This window comes from Xiphophorus hellerii, chromosome 19 (genome assembly GCF_003331165.1).
Source record: "Xiphophorus hellerii strain 12219 chromosome 19, Xiphophorus_hellerii-4.1, whole genome shotgun sequence".
In the NCBI taxonomy this organism is placed as follows: Eukaryota; Metazoa; Chordata; class Actinopteri; order Cyprinodontiformes; family Poeciliidae; genus Xiphophorus; species Xiphophorus hellerii.
The window spans coordinates 22,802,823-22,819,973 of NC_045690.1; the positions used below are offsets into that span (position 1 = coordinate 22,802,823).

The 17,151-nt window shown below is 39.9% G+C and overlaps 3 protein-coding genes across 4 annotated transcripts in view; all 3 read right to left on the minus strand.

The window, feature by feature from the left end:
- The window catches only part of LOC116708471 (MAP/microtubule affinity-regulating kinase 3-like), a 36,064-nt gene extending 34,708 nt beyond the window's left edge, over positions 1-1,356 (minus strand). The window contains exon 1 of the mRNA XM_032546330.1: positions 1,293-1,356. The gene's annotated coding sequence lies outside the window, so the exon portion shown is untranslated. The remainder of the gene's footprint in view (positions 1-1,292) is intronic.
- A 3,192-nt stretch (positions 1,357-4,548) lies between these two features.
- LOC116709250 (zinc finger protein 525) lies at positions 4,549-10,097 on the minus strand. The gene is made up of 2 exons (XM_032547668.1): positions 10,059-10,097; positions 4,549-5,531 (listed from the first exon to the last, which is right to left on the minus strand). The coding sequence occupies exons 1-2, from the start codon at positions 10,095-10,097 to the stop codon at positions 4,590-4,592; spliced, it is 981 nt and encodes a 326-aa protein (XP_032403559.1). The 3' UTR covers positions 4,549-4,589.
- A 2,686-nt stretch (positions 10,098-12,783) lies between these two features.
- Positions 12,784-16,090, minus strand: nenf (neudesin neurotrophic factor). Of its 2 annotated transcripts, none has more exons than XM_032546323.1 (4): positions 15,837-16,090; positions 15,694-15,724; positions 15,416-15,519; positions 12,784-13,234 (listed from the first exon to the last, which is right to left on the minus strand). In XM_032546323.1, exons 1-4 carry the CDS (start codon positions 15,975-15,977, stop codon positions 13,058-13,060), a joined length of 453 nt encoding a protein of 150 aa, XP_032402214.1. In that variant the 5' UTR covers positions 15,978-16,090; the 3' UTR covers positions 12,784-13,057. The 2 variants fall into 2 exon arrangements, with proteins under 2 accessions (XP_032402214.1, XP_032402213.1); XM_032546322.1 differs by having other exon boundaries at positions 15,664-15,724.
- Between the last annotated feature and the right edge of the window lie 1,061 nt (positions 16,091-17,151).

A 17,151-nucleotide genomic window follows, 5' to 3' on the forward strand; every position in this document is an offset into this window, starting at 1 on the left:
AGTCAGGATTTGGTCCAGAAATTGATTGAGAGCATGCCAGGGAGAATTGCAGAGGTCCTGAAGAAGAGGGGTCAACACTGCAAATATTGACTTGCTGCATTAACTCATTCTAACTGTCATTAAAAGCTTTTGTTACTCATAATATGATTGCAATTGTATTTCTGTATGTGATGACAACATCTGACATACACACATGAAAACCAGAGGGCAGCAGATCATGTGAAAATATAATATTTGTGTCATTCTCAATACTTTTGGCCATGACTGTATAGACTAGGTCATCAAATCAGTCTGTGAACTGCGTTGCCTGCAGGGATTTTTAATGTCCAGCAGGTGTCAGTATTCAGTGACACAGTATTGACGCGGTATCAATACAGTTTTGCTTTGGGTCAAAACGATACATGATGCCTCATTTACCCATCACTAACATAAACATCTTCATACCTGACAATTGGAGATTAAAAACTTATTTCTGAGAGGAAATGACAATTTCAAAGTAACTAAACTATTTATAACATTCCTCAATAATCAATAAAAAAATATTGACTGACTTTAAAGCAGTCAAACTTTTTAAAATCTATTTTTATTTCTGATTAGCTCTTTCCATGTTTCCTCATGTAGCAGAAGCTCCACGTCTTCTTACTAATTTATAAGATCAAAGGGATTCCTTCAAAACATGTATTTTACATAACAGTATAAAATCTTTTTGTAACTTCAGTATTCTAATGTATATGAGTTTTATTTGAAATAAATCTATTTTGTTTGTCTTTTGTGTCATTTTGATTTGAAACCCCAGTAATTATTGGCTTAACATTTAAATCTATTTATTTAGTAAATAACACAAAGAAATTCTGGTCGTTTCTTCTTCTCTGGCTTTACAAACCAGAGAAGAAACAAGCAAAAAAAAACAAAAAAAAAACATTTCTACTTTTCATATCCATTTTTCTTTTAAATGACCAAAATTTGACATTTTAAAATAGTTTTTACTAAAAACCTCCACCGCTTTCTGGGTTTTTCATAGATCATGTAAAGGAATATTTTTGGAGAATCTCAACAGAAACCGGAGACATTTCAGCAGAATTAAAGCAGACTTTGAATCTTCAGCTAGCATGCAGCGTTAGCAGAGCGGCACGTCACACAGCCATGCAACCGCAGCAACAAAGCTGCAACAACACACTGCTGCAACTCCTACACACTCAGGGCAAAGCAGCGCGGGCCTGACGCTACATGGGAAGCGGTGTGTGTGTGTGTGTGTGTGTGTGTGTGTTGGGGGGCAGCAGGTATAAGCTCACCTTGAGCCCTCAAGTCTCCCGTTTCTCTCAAACTCGGTTGAGACTCTGAGGCGCCGTGAGAAAATTCACACGGGGAGTCAGAGAAGAAGAAAACAACAAAACAGATTGTGGATTGTGCACAACACAAATCATTTCTCATCAATTTCAGTGAATGGAAGAGAAAAGAAAAGAGAAATAAAGTGTGTGACGGAATACGTTAGCGACGGTGTGAGCCACCACCAACACGTCACTGAGCAGATGAAGCGGCCGGGTTTGCAGTCAGCGTTTGCTGCCTCAAGTTAACGTTAGCTTCCAAGTCTCAGTTTCTTACAATGTAATGTTATTTAATTGCATTTCACAAATTACTTCAGGAGCATAACGAGGTGCAAAGCGTTTGCTAGCATGAGCTATTTTCACAAAACCCTTCAAAGGTGAACGCACGTGGTGTCGTTTTCACCGGAAGTGACGTGAAAAGGCCCGGATGATGATGACCCGGCGATGAAAGACCCCGGATGTAGTCAGTCTAGAACGGCGGTGACGTCAAAATGCTAAGAGATATATTAATAGTAGCGCCATTCTATAGCGGGCTGCACAGTGGCTCAGTCCGTAAGGTTGTTGCCTTGCAGTCGCAAGGTTGTGGGTTCGCTTCCCAGCCTTTCTGCATGGAGTTTGCATGTTCTCCCTGTGCATGCGTGGGTTTCCTCCGGGTACTCCGGTTTCCTCCCACATTCCAAAAACATGACAACAAGGTAAGAGTTCATTGGTCACTCCAAATTATCCTTAGGTGTGAGTGTGTTCCCCTTAGATAGAAATGGATGAATGGAAAATAAATTTTTTTTTAATGATTTATGTTAATCGCCATATAGAGACCTAATAAATTCAGATGCTTTGACTCGCCAGTAAGCGCTTTGCTCTCCTCCCACAGAGCCTCCTTCCCACTTTTTTGACAGGTGACTGTTGAGGAGTTTGTCCATGGACAAACAGCAAATAGGAGCTTTGTTGGGGGTTTTTCTACGGCAAAATTAATAACAACGAATCAAAAGTTATTCAGTTCTTTTTGCTTGATTTGAAAAATATGCACAATTTGATGAATCGTTTTTTTTCCATTGTGAAACCAACTTTTTTTTTAGCTAAGGCTAGGCTAACAGACACTAAGGGTGTGAGAAGCTTCTTACCACAAGAAGGATCGATCAGCGATTAGTGCGTCGTTAAGCGCATCATTCAAGAGCGCATTAGTACGCGGCTGGCGTGCAGCGCCAGCAAACAGCGAGGTGTGAACCGGAAGGAAAACATGATGTCTACCAGGTGAGGGAGGGCCCTTTATATACAGACAGCGCCACAACCAATTAAATTCAGGCACTTGTGTGGTGCGTTCAGAGCCCACAGGGCATACTGCCACACAAGTATGGCGTTTTCATGTTTATCACTCCTTATGCTGCCACCTACTGGCCAACCAGTCTAAGTTCACAATGACATTTTTGAAACTTTCACTGCTGGTGTGACATTATATTTCTGCTTTTAGTTTCGGACCTTCAAATGGGAAAACCTCTCTCTGTCGTAAAGCATGGTTTGGAAGAAAAATTCAAATTCAAAAATACTTTATTGATCCAAAACAGGGGTCACCAACACGGTGCCCGTGGGAACCCGGATGCCCCAGGGGACAAAAAGGAGACATTTGGAAACTGCTACTTGGATGATTGTACAGCTTAAATAATGTCATAATTTAGCTGTTAGGTTTTATATGGAAGAAATATAATCTAATTTTTTACACATTGAAATTACAAACCTGATTCTATTCTGTGCAATTATCAATATATATTTTTTACTCTAAATGCACAAAAAAAATTCACCTGCAAATGTTTCTTGAAAAATGTAATTTTTAAAATTTTATTTCATGTTTTCAGGCTAATTTTTGAACGCAAATTTCTGCAGGTGAATTTTATGCAGTGAATTTAAAGTGTAAGAATAAAAAAAAAAAACATTGACAAAGTTGCACAAGATAAAAATTCAGTGTCATAAATTCCATTTGTAAAATAAATCTGATTCCAATCAGGTTATATTTCTTCCAAAATTTTGAAGGATATGTTTAAATTTCACTAAGCACTAAATGCAGGCTAGAAAATAAGATTTAGAAGTTTATTAGTGATTTTCTTGTGTGTGGTTTGATCAGCTAAAATATCCTTTGATATAAATTAAATGAGTGATTTAAACAACCCTTAAATCAGATGACAGCTGATAAAATACACACATTCCTGCTGTGAACACAAGCCGTCATGAATATCATTTCCACATCTTGTTTCCTTCATTTCTTCCAGTTCAAATTGATCCTTTATGGGCCACTTAGGTACAGGAGTTTATGCAGCACAGTCATGTACTAATATAATATGCATTCACAGTTTGGGTTCCTGTTTGGATGATTATGATGAATCAAATGGCTTTGACTCACATTAAGGCTGTTTCCTGTTCTTATTTCTTTCATTTCAGAAACATTTCTAAAATTAGACAAATGCTCTCCAGAGTTGACCTGGAGAAAATCATTCCTGCTTTTATGTCATCTCCTCTGGAATACTCTAATGCCCTTTTTAACTGCCTGGATAAATCCTAAATTTCACCTTTGCAATCAATACAGAACGCAGCAGCCAGACTTCTCACCATATCCAGTAAATTCTGCCATATCTCTCCTGTTCCATTTTCACTCCACTGGCTTCCAGGTGATTTTAAGATTTGTTTTAAAGTACTTCTGCTGACATACAGAACATTACAAGACCAGGCTCCTGATTACCTTTGTCAGCTTTTAACTAAATATTCTGCTGCTCATGGTCTTCGTTCTCAAACTCTGAATGTTTTGGTTGTTCCACGAACACGGTTAAAAACTAACGGGGGTCTTTCAGTCGGTGGCGGGGGAACAGTTTACCCTTGCAGCTCCGTTTTTCTGACTCTGGAGGTTTTTAAAAAGCAACTAAAACATTTGTATTTTCCCAGGCTTTTATCTCTTGATTTTACTGTGTTTCTTATGTTGGTTTTATGTTTTCTGTTGTTTTAAGGCTGATTTCTATTGTGATTTTATGTCTGTGACAGACACTATAAATATACTTTACTTACTCTAAGGAAGAACACAAGTGGAAAACAAGGCAAAAATAGAAAAATCTTTGTTTTTGCTACAACAAAAGGACGACAAGACAATTTATTTGCATGCTTGTTATTATTATTGATATAAATGTTAATGACAACACTGACTGTTGTTGCCGTAGTGATAGAAGCCAGGAGGAGAGAAATAAGTTCCCTCACATTCCAGATGTTGCTGCTGTCTTATGTGGATCAGGCTTTTTCACCAGTGTGGATTCGCTGATGTTTCTTCAGTGCTGACAGACCTCTGAATGTCTTCTCACACTGACTGCAGCTATAAGGCTTTTCACCAGTGTGGATTCGCTCATGATATTTCAACACTGACCCAGTTCTGAATCTCTTCTCACACTTACTGCAGCTATAAGGCTTTTCACCAGTGTGGATTCGCTGATGTTTCTTCAGTGCTGACAGATCTCTGAATGTCTTCTCACACTGACTGCAGCTATAAGGCTTTTCACCAGTGTGGATTCGCTGATGACACTTCAGATTGTAGGAACTTTTGAATCTCTTCTCACACTGACTGCAGCTATAAGGCTTTTCTCCAGTGTGGATACACTGATGTTTGTTAAAATCACCCTTCTGAATGAAAGCTTTTTCACACTGGTCACAGAGATAGCGCTTTTCACTAATGTGTATTCGCTGATGTTTCTTCAGTGCTGACAGATCTCTGAATGTCTTCTCACACTGACTGCAGCTGTGAGGCTTTTCACCAGTGTGGATTCGCTGATGTTTCTTCAGTGCTGACAGACCTCTGAATGTCTTCTCACACTGACTGCAGCTGTAAGGCTTTTCGCCAGTGTGGATGTGCTGATGATACTTCAGATTGTAGGAACTTTTGAATCTCTTCTTACACTGATCGCAGCTGTAAGGCTTTTCTCCAGTGTGGATCCGCTGATGTTTATTAAAATCACCCTTCTGAATGAAAGCTTTTCCACACTGGTCACAGAGATAGCGCTTCTCTCCAGTGTGAATGCGTTGATGAATTTTCAGATACGTCTTCAATCTGAAATGTTTCAGACACTTGTCACAACGGTGTTTTTTCTCCAGCCTCTGGGTGGGCTGAACCTGCTGTCCATCGCTGAGACCAACTGAGGCTTTATCTTCATGTCCGCCTGGGTTTGTGCAGGTTTGGTTCTACGAAGGGAAGTACAGTAATTATAACCAACAGTAAATACAATACACAAACATTTTGATAGTCTACAGCTTTATTGCTTTGCAGAGATTAAAAGCATCCTAACACGTCTCCCCATTTAGTTTAATCAAGTGCAAAAGTATAAATTTGCCTTTCTCTCAGGTAGACTAGAGGTCTGGAACCTGTGGCCCCACGAGTGGCTCTTTGGACATTTTATAATGGCTCCTAATAATTTAGTTAAAAATGCAGAAAAACCAACTGATGGTCTTTTAATCTAGACATAATGACAAAAGTACATTTTAATAAAATGGTAAATAACTGAACTTATATAGTGCTTTTCCCAATCATTTTGACCATTCAAAGCACTTTACACTGAAGTAACATCCACCCATACATCAGTATGGGGTAAATGCCTTGCCCAGGGGTACATCAACATGTGCCAGGAGGAAGCTGGAATTGAACCTACAACCTTCTGATCACAAAACAACTACTCTACCCACAGAGCCACAGTCGGCTCATAATCGTCAGTAGTATACAACAGAACAATTGCATTGAATTTCCACAACCGCAGGACAAGAAAAGTTCCAGTTATGTATTTTTAATCTGTTTTTCTTGTCATTGAAAACTATCCTATAATTTTACTTAATTCTCCACAAATATCTTCACTGATATGAATGATTATTTGAAGGCAGATTCAGGTTTTAATTTTTACATTTAACCTTTTTAGAAGTTAATATATTATTCAGGTGTTTTATAATAAATAACTACTTGTGAGGACAGGGATGTCTGCGAATCCAGGTGGAAGGTTAGTTCCCCCAAGCAGTGGGTTAGTTTGTGCATCAGCTCAGGAAAACAGACTTTGCACCTGCAGCTGAAGAGGGAAGAGCTGAACAGGTTCTTGGGGAAAGGTTATTGCGTGATGATATGGGCGGGTAGCCTCTTGATTAAAAGCGTTGTTTTAATGGGATAAAATCTCTGATCACTTTGGGAGATTTGCTGTGATCTCAAAGATATATCTTTGTATTCAATAAATATGATTTATTTTTCCTCGCTGACTCTTTTTGTGCTGGTTTAATCCTTCACATATGAATCTAGGTTAGGTTTACTGATCTCAGCAACATCCCATAAATTTATGTAAGATGTATGTGTCATGATGATTTGTTGGCAGATTAATTGAGAAGCCAAATGCAAAACAGCAGAAACGTGCAGTGAATAATGAAAATATCAAACCAGTGATGAGGAGCTGGGGAGGATGAGGGGAAGTGACAGGAGGAACCAGCAAGGAGTAACTTTAAGTACTGGGAGGCTGAATGCTGACACAAAGGACCCGGCTAAAGACTAACAGGTAGCTGGTGTGAGGGGAGAGAGAAAACTGAGGGGGAACTGGGGACTAAATGAATCTAACATAAAGGAGAACTGAACCAACAAGACATAATGAACTAGAATAACTAAGAAAGGACTGAATTACAGAAACAAGACTGATCTAACCAAAATAAGACACATAAAATACTGAAATGAGAATAATTTAAAAAACACCAAAGCAGAGTAAAACAAAAAGCAGCTTATCCAAATAAACGAAGAGGAACTAAGAAACACAGAAATAAACAAAACCCAACCAAAGAACTCAGGATTATATTATTAAGTTGTTTAAATCCCAAAAAAGAAATGAAATGAAAAATGACAACAGATTTTCTATAATTAGATGTTTATCAAGATGAAATGTCAGGAAACATTTATGGCTCTAAAAGAGTGTCGTTGTTTTTTATGTGGACTGAAGGCAAAAATGGTTTTTTGGACTGTAAAGGTTTCAGATCTCTTTTGTAAGATAACATAAAGATTTGGGTTTCGTTAGGTCAGGTCACTGGGCAACAAAGAGACATACAGGACCAACAACCACACACGCACACACGCACACACACACACACACACACACACACACACACACACACACACACACACACACACACTCATACCTATAGCAATTCAGAAAACCCAAATGAAAATAAATGTCATGTTTTTGAGGTGTGGCATGAAGCCAGAGTACCCAGAGAAATCCCATTCATGCACAGAGAGAACATTCAAAGTAAATGCAGAAAGACTATTAAAAACAAAAAAGTTGCACTTAGTTCCCACAAGTTTTAATAACTAACCTCTTCCAGTGATGCCTTCTCTTCCAGGTGAAGTTTCTCCATTTCAGTCCTGCCTAAAACAAACATTCATAACATGTCAAATTGAATTTAGGATATTTGCACAGCAGCGGCAGCAGTTTCAGATATAGTTGAAACCAGATATTTATTAGAGACAACCTGATTTCACACATTATGATTTTAAAACGGTCTTAACTTCCTGCTTTATGTCAGCCAGGATTAAATACATTCCCTAATTTCTCTGAAAAGTTTTCATTTCTGCTTTTAATTTAGAAAGTTTTCATAAGCTAAGCTAACTATGCATTTAACAGATGCTTTGTAAACTTGTAGCACTTTTAACAGAAATAAATGAGAATCATGAAACAGAGGGATGATTTCTGCTTCACACGTTTAAGTTTTAGTAATGACATGATTCTACATTTTGCAAAGTGAATTATTAAACATCAGTATGAATTATTACAAATATATGTGATAAAGAAATAAGCCTTTACTTACAATTTCTTTGAGCCACCTCTTCAGATGATCTTTGTCATAATATTTACATTTGACAGATGCTCTTATGGTTTCCATGGTAACATTGTTCAAAGGATTACAGCTCCATAAACATTTAACTCTCTATGTATTTAAAAAACAACAACATTCAGCCATCTGATTAGGCTAATTACAGACTTTATTCTTCTGTGCACCACAAAGTTTCACTTAAATGTTAAATCTATTTTATTTGAACAGATCTGGAAACTTGTTATGGTGCATACAGTACTGTTTCCATGGAGACAGGTTGTTTGGATATTTTACATCTTAATGTAATCATAGTTGTAACAAATGACTATATTTGTTATGTTTTGTAAATGCCACTTCTTTTAAAACAAGCTGCATTCATATGTGTGAGCCTCTGTGTTTATACTAGCCTGCAGAAGCTAAAAGAGACAGAGGAACACAGAATTATTTATTCCCAACAGTCCTGCTGTCGGGGTGGCTCAAATATCACAACAACAATCACTAAATGTGGCGCTTATGGATCCTGAGCTAAAATATGGTGGCCCGTTCCTTCCGGCCGTCGTAGCCCCGTGAGCCCTGACCCAGATCGCCATGGTAACGGCCCTCAGCCCTCTGGGTTGCAACCCCCTGGACAACTAAGCTAATGTGATACTAAGACTGAAATAATTAAACTAAACGGAAAAGTTTAAGCAATTTATTGTAAATCATGAGAAACAAAAGTCAGACATTCCTGAGAAAGTAGATGTCGGGATACACTGCAAAAACACAAAATATTACCAATTTTTTTTTCCCGTAAAGATAAAGGTAATTTTATTTCTATAGCACATTTTCAAGAACAAGGCATCACATCAATAGTTGTATTAACTTAGTGGGTGCAGTGGAGTCAAATTACATTTCAATACTTTTGGGCTCTTTAGAGGTGAACAAAGGTCTTGCCTATCGAGTTTGGTGCCAATCGGATCATCCGTGTGTGATTTAAAGACAATCGTATAAGAATGGGGAGGGACTGATATTTGCCATTTGGCCATGACACACAGTTCAGCCGGCAGAGAGCATTGACAGAGTTCATCATATTATCATTTATGTCAGTTTGCACTGCATTAATTCCATATGAAAAACAACAGTAAAAGTAAGACATACAGCAGAAATAACAGGTGACTTCCTGTGGGGAAGTGGGCGGGGCTTAGATGACGTCAAACTATGACGATATACGATCGTCAGGCATCCCACCAGGATCACTCGTGCCAAGTTTGGTGCAGCTCGGTCAAAACATGTGGAATCTAGAGGCAAACATATGGCAACGGCGATACAGGTCACTTCGCCACGCCGCCACACCCACCTGCTCTGTCAAAGCCGGTCGGGGTTGGAATCCATAACACACCACCATGTCTTCTGTCTCTGGACACAGTTTCATGTTGATTAGGTCAAAGGGGTAAGATAGCGACCGTTCACAGTAAAACATGACACTTCCTGTTCTCAGGGGGCGTGGCCTAAGTAATGTCATCATTTGACCATTGGGTATTATAGGACACCCGATGACGATCAATCACTGAAAGTTTGGTGACTCTGTGAGTTTCTGTATAGGAGATACAAATGTTTATTTTTTCCTGGCGAGTAGGTGAACTTTGACCCCTGGTAACGCCCCTTCAGCATAAAGAACTTTTCTAGCAGAACCTTAGCAACTGTAGTAGCTCTTTGGTTGCTGGTGGGTATGGCCTGAGCATACCGAGTAAAATGGTCGGTAATAATGAGAAGATTGGCCACCCCACGAGAATCTGGCTCGATTGACAGGAAGTCTATACAGACCAAGTCTAATGGGCCTCGACTTGTGATCTGGTGTAGGGGACTCGTTTTGCGAGGCAAGGTCTTGTGAGCCACACATACCCCAAAGGTCTTGACATAATGCTCAATGTCGTTTGCCATTTTTGGCCAATAGAACCGATCCAGCACCAACTCAGTTGTTTTTTCAATACCGAGGTGCCCAAAGTCATCATGCAACTGCTTTAATACTTGAAGCCGATGTTTTGGTGGAAGCACCAACTGGAACACTTCCTTCCCTGTAGGCCTTAAACTTCTCCTATACATCAGTCCATTCTTTATCTGCAACTTTTCCTTTTCTCGCTGTTGCAGAATGGCCTCCTGATGATCAGTCTGGAAGCTACAGGGCCAATTTCTTCGTCTGAGTCTTGTTCATTTTGTAGTTCTGTCATACTGAACTGTTGCACTGGATTCTCACCAAGAGAGATGGGGTACACATACAGATCTGGAATGGCAGATGGAGATACACCCAGCTGATCCACACACCGCATGTTTGCAGAGAGCCTAGCAACACTTACAGTTTTTCATAGGGCTTTCACTCCAGATGGGGGTCTCCACCCCTCCTCTTCAGCATTTGCATTTCTGGAGAGCAGGTCGGCATCAATATTCTCCCTGCCTGGCCTGTACTGTATGCCAAAATCACAGGTGGACAGTGCAGCCAACCATCTATGACCTGTAGCACTAAGTTTGGCCATAGTAAGGACATAGGTCAATGGGTTGTTGTCGGTTCTCATGGTGAACTTGGCTCCGTACAAGTAATCGTGAAACTTATCGACAACAGCCCACTTGAGGGCAAGAAACTCGAGTCGGTCCAAGACTTTGAGGAGACGTTCCTCGTGTTCTTCTAGTGTCCTTCTAGTGTCCGGCCAAGCACTATTAGGTCATCCAGGTATACTAAACATTGCAGGAGGTTCATGTCTCTGACAGCCTTTTCCATTAACCGTTGAAAGGTAGCCGGGGCTCCTGTAATGCCTTGGGGCATACGCTCAAACTGGACGAACTGTAGGGGGCAGATAAAGGCTGTTTTCTCCTTGTCTTGGTCAGTCATACCAATCTAATAATAGCCATTTCAAAGATCCAATACAGAAAACCAGCGGCTTTCAGTCATGCAATCCAAGGCTTCATCAATCCTAGGAACTGTGTATTGATCAGGGATTGTTCGTGCATTCAGGGTGCGGTAATCAATACACATCCTGATGGAGCCATTTTTTTTCTTGCAATCACGATGGGCGAAGCATAAGGACTACGTGACTTCTTTATTATTCCAGCTGCCAGCAGTCTTGGCAGATGGCTTTGCACGTCATCGATATCCGCAAGATGTCTTGATCTTTCTCGAAAAGGTGGTGAGTCACTAAGGCGGATGGTATGTTCGACTCCTCTGGCCAGTCCAACATCCCATTGCTCAAGGGAGAACACTCCTGCTTTCTCTGATAACTTACGAGCAATGTATATCGTCTGTTTCTGCACATCTCAGATCTAGTTGAATAAAAGAATGTAAGGCACAGCGCAAATTATTTCTCCTCTGAAAACCAGGTTTCCGCAATCATCTCAACAAAACCACAAACATCAAGCTGATCTTACTCGAAAGCACACTTATGTACCCCACACAAAGGAATACCTAAAAAAAAATCTTCTAGCCCAACAAAGAAAATAGTCCAGTTGTGAATATATATTTTTAGGAGTTTTCAGCTTTTGTTCCTTTTTCCTAGTAGTTTGTGAGCTTCTGTCATGTGAGGCTGAGTCACCTGGGAGCCTTGAACTTCAGTGGACAGAGGGAGACAAACAGAGGCCATGATCAACACGATCTTTATTAAAAATTATAAAGTCTCTAGTGTGCTGGTAGCATCATGCTGCAAGGCTCTTTCACTGCAAGAGGTGTTGGTGCATTGCACAAAGTGAGTCGAATGATTAAGATAGAGGATTGGTTTTAAGTGGTTTTATGGTCTCTCAAATTAATAGTTAGGTGGTTAAAACTTGGGCGCAGTTGGATGTTCCAGACTCTCAAAGCTCCAAGCCAAACTGGTTTCGCATAGATAAAGTCAGCTAACGCTAAGCTCGGAGCTAAAGCATGCTGAAAATCAATGGACCAACCTTCAAGGAGCAGTGTAATGTAAAACAGACTTTTTTGTTTCCCTTTCCATCATGTTATGTTATCCTTTCATCAAAAACATACCTGTAATCCTTTAGTCACCATGGCAACCAGTCAGCTGAGCAAAATGTCTGGGTGGGCCTAGCGCCCGTCTTGGAGGCGCAGCTCCTCCTTTCTAATCTTCCGCTTCACAGAGCAGCTCTCCCCCGTGACTCCCCAACTCAGTTCCTTCAGACTAGCCAGCAGCCATTAGCATATCGTATAATGCTGAACTCATTATGTGAGCTACTTCTCAGTAAAAATGTTGTTGATATTAATAGAGGAGCCATGTTGTGATGACTTCCTGAAGGTGGAGTTTCAGGATGAACAGGAGTCTTTAAAGAGACAGGAGCCCAGTTACAAGGCGTTAAATTGCAAAGTCAGGTTTCTTTTAAGTGATATTTGATATATACAGCATTTTTAGAACAACTGAAGGTCACATATTTACTTGACTGCGCTATAAAATAATACTATCTGGCTGCAAAACATGTCATACTTCCCCTTTAAAAGCAGTTTAAGGTACTAACCAATTTAAATGAGCTGTTTCACTTCTAGCAAGAAAAGTGATCAAATAACTGCTCAAATGACTTTGGTGGTTTCAGGTTGTTTTTTATGTTTTTTTAAGTGTGATGCAAATACAAACAGAAAAGGATGTAGTGCACAGACAGTCAGGAAGTATTCTGTTTATTTCACATTTTTTAAATGAACATTTTCTAAGAATATTGGTAGATTTCTGCAGCACTAATAAAATCTGTCTTTAAGGCAATAACCAGGGTAAAAACAAACGACCCAAGAAATTTGTCAAAACAGAGAAGACACATAACCCTCAGGGATCGCATCAAGTAAGAAAATTGGGAACAAATCTTACATAATCATAAAAACTTTTAGATCAGAACACTTTTTGACCAGAGGAGAAAATCAAAAACCTGAGATGACATTAAAATTCATCTCTGGTTTGAAAACGAGGCTGGTCTTCTGGTCTGAAGTCTTTGTTGGGGCTTCCGTCCGCGTTGAGAAGACGTGCTGCGGTGTAACCCACGATGGGATAGTTGGCTTTGTACGTTCCTTCAAACACGCTGTCCAAAGACTGGAGCTGCTCCTCCGTGAGTCCTGTCTGTACACGGAGAGATAAAAAAAAAAAAAAAACATTTTTACAGTGCTTTGCAAAGCTATTCATACTAGCTGAACATTTTTGTTGTTTTGTTTTTACATTTGATCACGTTTCAACCTCAAACTTCATCGAATTTCATTTGCATTTTTGTGAAAGACCAATAAAACGTGTCGCTTATCTGTGAAAGGAAGTGGAATGAATAACAATATTAATGCATCAATTTCTGAAAAGTGTGGTGTGCATGTCTACTCATGGTATTTACTCTGATACCCACGTCATCCTGAACATCAACCACACAGTGAAGCATGGTAGTGGCAGCATGATGCTGTGACGACGCCTTTCTACCAGCGGTGCAACAACGCATCAATCGATATCGATTAATGATTAACGATCCAATTACACAGATGTAAAATGTAAATACTGATCCATATCATCAAGTTTAAGATGGATTTGTTTTGAAATGTTCAAACGTTTATTTCAATGCCTGATGCCTCAAAGAGCTTCGAAAGAAAATGGCCAAATAATATTTTAGTTGGTCTTTGTAATGATCTTGATGCAGATGGTTCTGTTAGATTAGCAAATCATATGGTATCATATTGGTCACAGATTTGTGAACTGAAACCCAAAAGATTCGACCCAAGTCACACAAAAGGCAATTCTATCAAAAACCCATTTTGAAGACATTCATAAACAAATTTCTGACGTGTTCTTCCTCTCATTATTGTGGCATTTAGCAAATAGAAATAGCTGTAGCAATTCTAACTGGCCTAAAACAGGAGAGGTTTGGCCTGATGTAACGTCAGGTGTGTGCGAGTCTTTTGACCAGGTGTACGAAAGCTTCTGGTGTCCGCTGCATGTCGGCTCCACGGAGCGCCGACCTTCACCGCTTCACCGAGTAACGTCTGATCGCTGTTGACGAGGACAAACACGAGGGTCGTCTTTGCTCCAGAGAAATCTGAATTAATTCGATGAGTCACAGAATGATGATGATGTTCTGGTGACAACAGCAGGAAAGTTTGGTTGTGTGGACTTTGTGAAGCCAAAGCGATGAACAATACCAACTGTCTTCTTGACAATAAAGCTGACGTCATTTATTTCTGCGGAGCAAAGCTGAGATCGCTACGATTTAAGCAAATCTGAGAGTTTTCATTTAAATCATGGCAAAGAAGGACTTACCTAAAAAAAGAAAAAACACTTTCTTTGAAATTATTTCGCCTGAGATTTCTTCTGTTTTTGCTTCTTCATTTTTTTTTTTTTGTCATGCATTACTTCAGTTTTCAGATGATATTTCCATTCATTTACTGGGAAAAATGATTCAAACATACAAAACACAGTGTGAAAATACAATAACTCTGCTTGGCTTGCATAAAATTACCTGTGATTAATCACCTTTGGGTAAATTTCATTAGCCACACCCAGAAAAATTACTGCCTGACTTATAGAATAGAAAAATTGTTTCATTGCTGTGACACATTTAACAACAACAACAACAAAAAAAGATGCCTGATATTCTGAGGATTAATAAGACACAACAGGTAGAAAATTGGCACACTTGAGAAAAAAAACCTCACACTGATGGCTAAGCATGGCAGTGGTAGTGTGATGGTGAGGGGCTGCTTTGCTTCTTTGGAAACTGGGCCACTTGATGTAAATGATGGAACCATGAATTCTGTCATCAAAATGAAGGTTTTTCTGTGTCCTAGTCAAAGCATGCACTTATAGTCAAATATGGTAAAATTATGCCTAAAGCCTTTAAATGTAGCTGAAATAAAACCATCTTTGAATCGCGAAGAGAAACGAGAATGTAATCAATGAAATTACTATTTGAAGACTGCTTGCATTTTACTAAAGTTTTTTTTGTCGTCTGATATAAAAAAAATGCTTGGGGTCGATATGATCATGTGAAAGCAGAGTTCGGGATGGTGTGTGTAATGAGTTTCAGTCTGGTTACGCTTCAGTGGTCATTACTCTTGAAAAATGAAAAGCCCCATTGTGAAAAACAAACTGTTTCAAACCCACATTATGGAGTGGTGCGTTCATGTGAACTGAAAGTGGATGAAAATGCAGATTTGTTTTCGAAACACAAGAAGGCTTGGATATCCTTCTGTGTGTGGACGCATATCAACCTGAAAACGGTTTGGACACTTAAGACGGTGGCACCTCCGGTCCTTCTGCGTTACTCACGGTGTCTGATGTCAGGTCCGCTGGGTCCAGGGACATCTTGGCCACGGCTCGGGTGGAGTCCTTCCCAACTAGAGCGTTATATGAAGCATCTTTACCATAAAACTCTGCAACGAGCCAAACAAACGACACATTATTGACAGTAAATATTGTAATGTGGGCTGACAGAAAACTGGTCTGGGCTCAACTATTTAGAAGGTTTTGACGTTTCTTTTTCTTTCAGCTTGCTCCATTTTTTAAAAAAAAAATACCTTTTCCTTTGGAGACATCAAACACAACACCTTTTATTGCCATGTAAATGGGCTGGCCTTCCTGAAACAGACAGGTGAACACAAAGAACAGCAAGTCCTTCCTTATCACGATTGAACAGAGCGCTCATAAACACATATTGAGAAACCGAGGAGTTATTACGGTAGGAGTTTACCTCACTGCCGTCGTATCTCTGGAGCTCCCCCTCAGTAAAAAGTCGCACAGGTTTTGTGGCTGGTTTGTGATTTAACTTAACCTCTTCGGCTAAACTCGCAGAAAGAAGCACGAACAGGACCCAAAGCTGCGTCGTTGCCATGGCAGGGACGTTGTTTGGGGACACCTCGTGCGGAAACTCATCCAGCAGCTTCCCCTTCGTCACACTTTTGGTGTTGCGTTTGTGAACTCTCGGAAATGTGACAATTCATGTCAGAAAAGGTTTGTATTCAATGTATTCAGTGTATTCAATCAACTACATAATGTGAGTTTTTAGGTGTTTTTATTTTATTTTTTTGATTCTTTTAAAACTAAACGTATGGATTCCTCTGATTGAATGTCGATGTTTATTGTAAAAGTAAACGTTTATGTTGCCAGGTCCCTCTTGAAAAAGAGATTTATCTCAACGAGGCTTTTATACAGCAAAATAAGGATTATTATTATTATTATTATTATTATTGTTGCTGCTGTAGTTATGTTTTATATTTTTATACTTACACAGTTATTTGACTGTAAAACTAGTAAACTTAAGGTGTTTAAATGTGTCGCATAAATAATAAATTTGACATTGACTTACATTTACCTAGTTTCTCTTTGGATATCATTTTACATTTTAGAGGTTGATATTTGTGGAAGACTGACGACAAATAAATAAATAAATAAATGAGGAAATAAATCTGTAAATAAAAATGACCAAGTAAGGATTTATACCTTGTTGCAGCAAGATAACTTTACATTTTTTTCCACAGCAATAAATATATCTACCATGGACCTGCTGGGGAGGCAATAGGGCTGATCCCCGGTGGATGACCTGCTCCATAGCCCTTCCCAGGGCCTTGGAGCAGAGGAGGGACACAGGGAGCCAGTTCTTGATGTCCTGCAGGTTCCCCTTTTTTGGCAGCAGGGCAATTACTGCCCTGCGACAGGACAAGAGGACTGAACCAGTGTGCAGACTCTCATTGTTCCTTCTTTCATTCTGTCCACCTACCTCCACCTCTTCCTTCCCTCCCTAATCTCCACACACTAAATGCTCCTCATTGCCCTTCACCTTCTCCTGCTGCTCTCCCTGCACAACGTCTCTCTCTCCCTCTACACTTTCACCCTCACCACCACACACACTACCGTGCACCTATCCTTTCCCTCACACACACTCATCCCACTGTCCACCACTGACACCTCAACAATACCGTCTGCAGCGGGTTCCTCCGCAGCCACCGCGGGTTCCACCAGGTGGGGCCCCCGCCTGCTCAGCAGCAGCGGGCTGTCCCTGTCAGGAC

Bases quoted from the DNA above. Each gene is read 5' to 3' on its own strand.
- LOC116709250 (XM_032547668.1), bottom strand. From the start codon at position 10,097: ATGGCAAACGACATTGAGCATTATGTCAAGACCTTTGGG. The intron at 5,532-10,058 runs GTATGTGTGGCT...TTCCCTTCGTAG, and splicing joins ATTATGTCAAGACCTTTGGG to AACCAAACCTGCACAAACCC.
- nenf (XM_032546322.1), bottom strand. From the start codon at position 15,977: ATGGCAACGACGCAGCTTTGGGTCCTGTTCGTGCTTCTTTCTGCGAGT. The intron at 15,725-15,836 runs GTAAACTCCTAC...TGTCTGTTTCAG, and splicing joins AGAGATACGACGGCAGTGAG to GAAGGCCAGCCCATTTACAT. The intron at 13,235-15,415 runs GTGAGTAACGCA...CTCCGTGTACAG, and splicing joins CGGACCTGACATCAGACACC to ACAGGACTCACGGAGGAGCA.